The sequence below is a fragment of the Gossypium raimondii genome, chromosome 12 (genome assembly GCF_025698545.1).
Source record: "Gossypium raimondii isolate GPD5lz chromosome 12, ASM2569854v1, whole genome shotgun sequence".
Lineage (NCBI taxonomy): Eukaryota > Viridiplantae > Streptophyta > Magnoliopsida > Malvales > Malvaceae > Gossypium > Gossypium raimondii.
The window spans coordinates 12,786,659-12,794,844 of record NC_068576.1 but is presented as its reverse complement, the minus strand read 5'-3'; the positions used below and the strand labels follow the sequence as shown (position 1 = coordinate 12,794,844).

General features: G+C 32.6%; 1 protein-coding gene across 2 annotated transcripts; it reads left to right on the top strand.

Moving 5' to 3' along the window:
* The first annotated feature begins 1,075 nt into the window (after positions 1–1,075).
* LOC105763335 (autophagy-related protein 101) lies at positions 1,076–4,100 on the top strand. Of its 2 annotated transcripts, none has more exons than XM_012581530.2 (7): positions 1,076–1,408; positions 1,528–1,564; positions 1,715–1,800; positions 1,915–2,010; positions 2,200–2,365; positions 2,473–2,632; positions 3,720–4,100. In XM_012581530.2, the coding sequence occupies exons 1-7, from the start codon at positions 1,376–1,378 to the stop codon at positions 3,793–3,795; spliced, it is 654 nt and encodes a 217-aa protein (XP_012436984.1). In that variant the 5' UTR covers positions 1,076–1,375; the 3' UTR covers positions 3,796–4,100. The 2 variants fall into 2 exon arrangements, with proteins under 2 accessions (XP_012436984.1, XP_012436985.1); XM_012581531.2 differs by having other exon boundaries at positions 3,659–4,100.
* Positions 4,101–8,186: the final 4,086 nt, after the last annotated feature.

The following is an 8,186-nucleotide window of genomic DNA, read 5'->3' as shown; positions in this document are numbered from 1 at the left end:
AGATGGTGTGTAACTTGGGAGAGTTGAAGATAGGGTCAGTAAGGGTTAATAGAAAGGGATGGTGCTGAAAGGTATGATAGGGGCTAGAGGGAGTAGGGTGGCGCTGCAAGGGACAGATAATGAGGCAGTGGTGAACTGATATTGCAACAATGGTGGTTTGGTTTCAATAGTAAGGGAAAGTGGTGATGGAACAAAAGAAGTGTGGCGAATTGTGTGAGAGGAAGGTGGCGGTGTTGGGCAATGGGCTTAAGGTAATGATGGGATGATGATGGTGGCGTGAGAAGGGTGCAACAGGGGGTTGGGCAAGGCATGGTCGGGGTGGGGGGAATTTTGGTGGAAAAGAAGGATTTTGATTGGTTAAGGATTTGGGTAGAAAAAGAATTTGATTAGTCAAGGAAGTTTGATTTAATTAGTGCAATATATTTTTTTACAATCTTTATGTATTTTTATAATTTTTATCGAAAATTTTTAATAAATTTAAAATCTTTTGAATTAGGATTAAAATGACAAATTTTGTAAGTACTTAGGACTAAATTTGTAAAATTTTTAAATCTAATTGCTAGAATGTGTAAATATTGGAAGGTCAAATTTGTTATTATTTGAATAAAAAAGCCCATGTTAGACTTGCATTATTGACTTACCGGCATGATGATTAAAAAAAATTAATTTTGAAAACTCTAGTGACCAAATAAAAAAAAATTATAGTTGGGTGACCAAACTAAAAACACTCTCATAATTAGGTCACCATTCATGTAATTTACCCTAGTTTTTAGTATATATTTAAAAAATAATAATTTTATAGGAGGGAAGAAAACATTTGGGTATCAAGATCGAAATCAAAAACAAAAAAATATCCAAGAAAGTTTGGGATGAAAGGGTTTGGAATGCCATTCCGGCGGGCCTCAAACAGACCTATGAACTGAATTGAAATTTCTTAAATCAAACCAACTAAACCATGGGCCATATCGGACCTTCTTTAGCAGTTCTGGACTTTTGGGACGGCCCCTCACTGAGTCCCATCTTTTTTGAATTGTGAAATAAACAAATATACAATCAGAACCGGGAAAATGAGAAAGCATAAGACGTCGTTGCGACAGCCGGAGGTAACACGTTATTAATCATGCTTATGTAAGCCACCTTATTTTTATTATCCAAACACCATTAAAGAAAGAAAAAGAAAAAAAAGAGCGAGACAGATATATCCAAGCCTAAACAAAGTAAAAGGCACACACTCTGCCGATTAAAAGATCGATTAAGCAAAAAAGTAAAACAAGTTTCGATTGAAATCTAGGGTTTGATCCATCCAATTTTCTTCGATCTCTTCTTTCTTTTTCTCTTTTAGTTTCTTCTGGGTTTCCCTCTTTAAACAATTATCATGAACTGCGAAGTCTGCCAACTCAAAGAACTGGTAATCAAAATTTTCTCTTTTACTGTTTTATTTCACTCTTAAATATTAAGACATTCTATCTATGCTTCTGATTGAAATTTTCCTTTACTTTTCTCTAAATTTAACAATATCCTATTTAGGAAGTGGAGCATTTTGAAATTCGTGAAGTTTTGCGCTGTAAGTCCTCTTTTCAATTTCTATATATGTTCCTTTTTTAAGTAATTAATTTCGTTTATTAAACGTTCTCTCTTTTTTGTAGTTTTTTTTTTATTTGATTAACTTGACCTGTTAAAAGTTTTTCTTTCCTTTTTAAATCCATGATGGCAGGCATTTTACATACAATAGTGTTTCATAGAGCATTAGGTCTAGTTCGGCCCAAAGATGTGGATTTGGAGCTTTTTGAAATTACTTATGTAAGTCATTCATGTCTTCAGTTTTTACTTCTCCAATCAAAATCACTGCTTTTATTTCCTGATTTTTCTCTGGCGTTTTGCATGTTTCCCAAATTCGTATTTTGTAATAATTAGGTGCAATGTGGGGATGTGGAACTTGAGAAGAAAATAGATGAGAAGATTGATCATTTCATAAGTTGGGTGGAAAAACATCCCAATAAGAAAAGTCAGGTCTGTTATGTCTACTTCGCTTATAGTTTTCAGGTTTTTGTTTCGGATATGGTCGCCATTGCATCTTATTTTATGTTTAGGTTTTATTTTTGCTTATGTTGCATTTGCATGATATATGGTCGTAGCCTTTTACATTTTAGCTTGTATCTTGTCTTCAATATGAGTTCTTTGCTTGTGTTTGTGTTATAGATATGCTTATCGTTTTATGAGGTGAAAAGCAAGCAGCCGTCTTGGTTCACTAATAAAACCGAGCGCTTATATTGGGAGCAATGGTACGTCAATTTGAATGTTACTCAACACCCAAAACACCATTCAAGCAAATCTCATCATACCAAACTGGTCGTTGACCCCGGAGGTATAACCTTGTTTATGCCCTTAACTTTAAAAAATTGTAAATTGCTTTTGCTTTCTTTAAAATCTATCTTCTTCCTGTTATATGATTGTTTATGTTCATTAATATAGAGAGTGCTACTGAGGAGAGAAGTTGTCGTAGAGCAATGGTTGAAGCATCTCTTCGAGAGGTTTTGTTTCAAATAATAAAGTTTGTTAATGAGAAGAAGGACCATGTGCCCCCCATATCCGAGGGTGTCATTTATTTTCCATATGAAATTACCATACCAAGGTCAGCTCTCTCTTTATTATACCTTCTGTTTTCAGGTTATTTGTAAAATGAATTATGGTAGTAGAAAGCTGCTTTGTTGTTTCTGCTCTTTTCTACTGGAACTTTGGTGTTTCTCGTCAAAATCATCTCTTGTGAAACATAAAGTTGGAAAGACCGAAGAGCATAAAAGAGTCACGTCTGAGAAGTTAGTGAAATATATGACTGGTCTAATGACGAATGTTTAAAAGATTTTAATGGAGGAGTCTGACTGCATATCCTGACTCACTTTAAGGATAAAACAGCAGTGGATTGTTCTTGAATATAGTAAAATTTACTGTCTAGCGTTAAACATATTATTCCTATTGTTATCTGTTATGTAGTACGCATATTAGTACATATATTCAAGTAGCTTTCAGCTTGATTGTGTAAAATGTAAATATTGAAACAAACACTAGGTTTTGCTCTTTCTGTCCCTCCTTTTCACTACTATTAATAGTATTTATCCTCATAAACTGGGATCAGAACACACCATAAGATTTCATTTTGTTTGGAGGAAACTAGAATATGCTTTGGGAATGCTGCCTTTCCACAAGAAAACATTTTTGTGCTTTCAGAAAGGTGCCTTGATAGGATGAACTTCCTGGAAGAGTTGGTTTAATATTCATTTGTCAACTAGCTTCCTGGTATCCTACCTTTTGATACAAGCAAGAGATGATAAAAGTATATATCTGTAACGGAGGTTAGAGAGGTTGCTTGCTTTTATTTATTGATGGAATTGAAATCATCTCATACTGTAAAGTGTTTTGATCAACTAGCTAGGATGAGGAAGAAATTTAGAGAACTCCTTATGGTTAGGAAGTTAGGTTTTGACTGAAACTAGATTTTTTATGTTGATGTTTTCATTTTTTCCGATTGAGATATTTGGACTAAGTGTGCAAAATATAGCTAGTTACTTTGATCAATCAAACTAGAATCAATTGACTGGCGCTCGATCCCTCGCTTTTGTTTTGATGAGCTGCTGTTGCTATTCTCATCTCTGTTTGTTAGGAAATTTCAATGAGGAACATGTTTAGAAATGGTGAGTTAATATTGTGCTGCCATTACTCAGTTCATCAGATTCTGCGTTTGGAATGGACATGATCAAGAGGATGCTCCACAGCGGGCATCCAACCATGCTCAGCTGATTATCGGACTGGGGGCAAGATTATTGAACTTGAGTTAACGGTTCCTCTACTATTCCTTAATGCATGAATAGAACTTGTAACAAAGCAAAATGCAGATCAGATGAAAGCTAAAGAGACACACGCTGGGTTTTAATATCTGAAGATATAATAGCAAGGTGCATAATTGAATCCATTATCTTGTGAATATTATATCATCTATTAACCTTTTCCATTACTTCACTGTATAAATCTATTACTAAAATTAACTTCTTAACAGTACGTGTTTATTATATTGTTTTCATGTTTATTAAATGCTTTGGATTCCATGTTTTCGTATTGTTTATATGGTGTCTGGAATTTGCCAAATATAGTTTCAACTTGGTGCTCATTTATTAGTTTTCCCTTGCAACCCAGTGTTTTGGTAAAGGCTGTAACGAAAGCTTGATCGACTAACTAAATGAAAAATCTATATCAGTTTTATTATTTAATTGAATCTATCTCTAAATTTACTAAACAAGTCGAGTTAAATTGAATGATTAATATATGAAAATTAATTTTACCATGTTTCATATATATATATTTCAATGTTTCCAAATAATTTGTTTAAAAAAGAAAAGGAAGGTAATAAATGTTATAGAAAAATTAAGAGAAAAATGGTAATAAGTAAAAGGTAGATAAAAAATATGACAGAGTTTTCATATTAAACTTTCACTTACAAAGTGCTTTATTTATAAATTTATTTGCATTCAATCAATAAATGTAAATTAAGCCTTCTTATTAAGCCTTCTTAATTACTTCATTGAAACATCTCATGGTCATAAATGAACTAGAGAATTTTCTCATCACTTTAATAAGGGTTTAAAGCGGTTATAGACATCCATTATTAATGTTGATGCCTTTTAAATAAAAAACATGTGTCTCATTAAAATGTTTATTAGGAAAAATTCTACTGGATAAAAACTTAATGAAGGAAAAAAAAAGTAAATAATCTATTATTACAAGTTACTTCTTTAAAAACCTTTACCAGGAAAACCAGTAGGACAAAACATTGGTTAAAGAAAAAGAGTGCAACGTATTTTTTACTCCTCCTAGTGGCCAATATCACATTACATCTTTCAGTTGACACGTTCTAATCTTGTGTAGTAGTCTTTCAAATGTTAAAGTTGGCAATGCATTGATTAAAAAGATTTGCTAAATTATCACTAGAACAAATTTGTTGAACTTCTATGTCACCTTTCTTCTCAAGATCATGAGTAAAGAATAATTTTGGTAAAATATATTTTGTTCTATCACCTTTGATTGGACCACCCTTTAATTGAGCTATACATGCTGCATTATCTTCACTTTAGATAGTTGGCATCTTTTCCTATAAAGGAAAATTACATATCTTTTGGATATGTTGGGTCAATAACCTTAGGCAAATACATTATCGGCTTGCCTTATACATTGCAATTATTTATGCATGATTTGAAGAGGTAGCAACTAATGCTTGCTTTGTTGAACACCAACAGTACCTCCACATGTAAATAATATCCCGTTTGAGATCGACCTTTATGTGCATTTGATAAATATCCAACATCAACATAAGAGACTAATAGAGATTTTGAATCATTTGAATAAAATAACCCCATATCAATGGTCCTTTTGAGATATCTAAACACATGTTTAATTTCATTCCAATGTTTAGGTGTTGGATAAGAACTAAATCTTGCTAACAAGTTTACAAGAAAATCTATATCAGGTATTGTGTTGTTTGCAAGATACACCAATGCCCCTATAGTACTTAGATATGGTACTTCAGGACCAAGAAACTCTTCATCATTCTCACAAGGACGAAATTGATCTGTATTAACATCTAACGACCGTACAACCATTGGGGTACTCAATGGATGTGCTTTATCCATGTAAATTTTCTTTAAAATCTTTTCCGTACAAGTTGACTGATGGACATGAATTCCATCTTTTAAATGCTCAATATGCGGACCAAGAAAAAAATTTGTTTTTTCAAGATCTTTCATCTCAAATTCTTTCTTTAAATAATATACTGCATTTTGAAGCTCTTCAAGAGTTCTAATAATATTTAGATCATCAACATAAACAACAATTATCTCAAAATCGATCCGAACTTTTATAAAAACACATGGACAAATTAGATTATTTTTATAATAGTTTTTAACAAATATTCACTAAGACGATTGTACCACATATGTCTAAATTGTTGTAATCCATATAAACTTTTCTTTAATCTGATAGAGTAATTTTTCCTAGAAACTCTATATCCTTCTGGGATTTTAAATCTTTCTGAGATTTTTATATAAATTTCACTATCTAGTGTACCATACAAATAGGCTATATCAATATCCATTAGACGCATATCAAGTTTTTCACGCACTACTAGACTAATAAAATATCTAAACGAGATTGCATCCACCACAAGAGAATAAGTCTTTTCGTAATTATTGTCCGGCCTTTGCAAAAATCATTGTACTACAAGTTGTGCTTTATATCTTACGAATTCATTTTTCTCTTTTTGTTTTCACACAAATGCCCATTTATATCCTACCAGCTTTACATCTTTAGGTGTTTGAACTATAGGTCCAAAAACCTTATGTTTAGTAAGTGAATTAAATTTTGTTTGAATTGCGTCTTTCCATTTTGTTCATTCTTTTATATTCCTACATTCCTCAATAAATTTAGGCTCAAGATCTTCATTTTCTTTTTGTTATTTCAATAGGAACATTATAAGCAAAATTGTTGTCGACAACTATATTTTCTGATTCCATCCTTTTCTCGTATTGACATAATTTATTGGGATATCTTTATTTTCATCATTTTCATTTTCACTTCCAGGTACCTGAATTTCTTCTTGAGTTTTATAATTAGTTATGTCACATGTCTCTTCAGGAATCCCTGCCTCCACTATAGGACCATCTTGAATGTTTGCTCTTTTCCTTTTATGAGGATTTTTATATTTGGAATCGACTGGTGTTCCACGCTTCAAGCGTGGATTACTTTCTTTTATACTAACAGTTTGCCCTATTGGGACATCAATTCATATTGGAGCATTTTCTGCTAGTATGTGAGATTTTGTAATTCTTTTTAGGTTAACAAATGAATCTGACAATTGATTTGTAAAATGAATTGTAACATCCCAAAAATTAAGGGTTAGTAGAATCGGGTTTGTGAATCAAAAGAGAGTGGTCATGGCCTAATTTTTGGGATTATCTATGTGTTTTTAGGAAATAAATGAGGTATTAGTTTGTTGGATAAGTGTTAGTGAAACATTCTTTGAAATCCAAGTTCAAATCCCTTCTCTCGCACCATTTTTATTATTTTGCAAATTTTGCCTCAAGCCCTAGTATGTGACATGCCTTATTTTTAAAATAAATATAACAAAATTATTTCAAGTATGAGTAATTTTCCTAGTGGTTAAAGGAAAAATAAAGAAGCATGGAAATTAAATTAAGGTCCCAAGTTCAAATCTTTTCAAATCCCTTGTTTTTTTATTGTGTGTACCATCCATACCCTTGAACCCTAGGTATAAATACAACTTGTTCTTAAATTTTCCAGCCCTTAAGTCAATTTTCCCTACCCTAGCCATTCACCCTCTTCCTCTCTTCTTTTCTTTTCAATTTTCTTTATTTCTTCCCTTGCGTTCTGCCGCCTAAGCCACCAAGATTCACCATCATTTTCTCTCTCTCTCTCTCTCTCTCTCTCTCTCTCTTTTGCAAGGTTCTTGTACCATTATTTTCCTTTTCTTCCTGTTATTTTATCATAAAATTTCCAGCCTTAATTCTGAAATTTTAGCACTCAAGATCGGCCTCCATTGATGCCCCAAAAGAACTCCATTGCCACCTCTTTCACCTAGCTTGTGTAAGTTCTTGTTTTCTTTCAATTTCTTGATGAATCTTGTGAGTAAAAACCCAAAATTTCAAATCTGGAATTTGGGGGATTTTTAAAGATTTAATGAGTATTTTTCCATCTTTTTAATTGATATCAAAAGTGGTTTTAAATCAGCCCCAAATTGGCCACCGTGGGTAGTGGTGCGCGCACTTATGGGCAAGAAAATGGGCTATTTTTCTTTAATTATTTCCCATATTTTTTCAGCATGATTTTGGATTCTTGAACCCCTCATAATCAAACTTTAATAACATGTTATTTAGGGAAATTCGTTCATGATCAATCGACAATTCGGATCTGACAGTTCGGGAAGCGTAAATGTGGGTAATCATAAACTAGTTTGTTGTTTCAACATAGATTTTGGGAAAATGTTATGGATTGATTAAATAAATGATTTTAATCAAGATTAGCTACTATTTTTCTAGTATTTAAATGTGTTAGGTGCTGACCCGAACGCTCCAAATCAACAGTAAACCTGAAAGACGTTCATGCGTACGATTCACATCAAACAG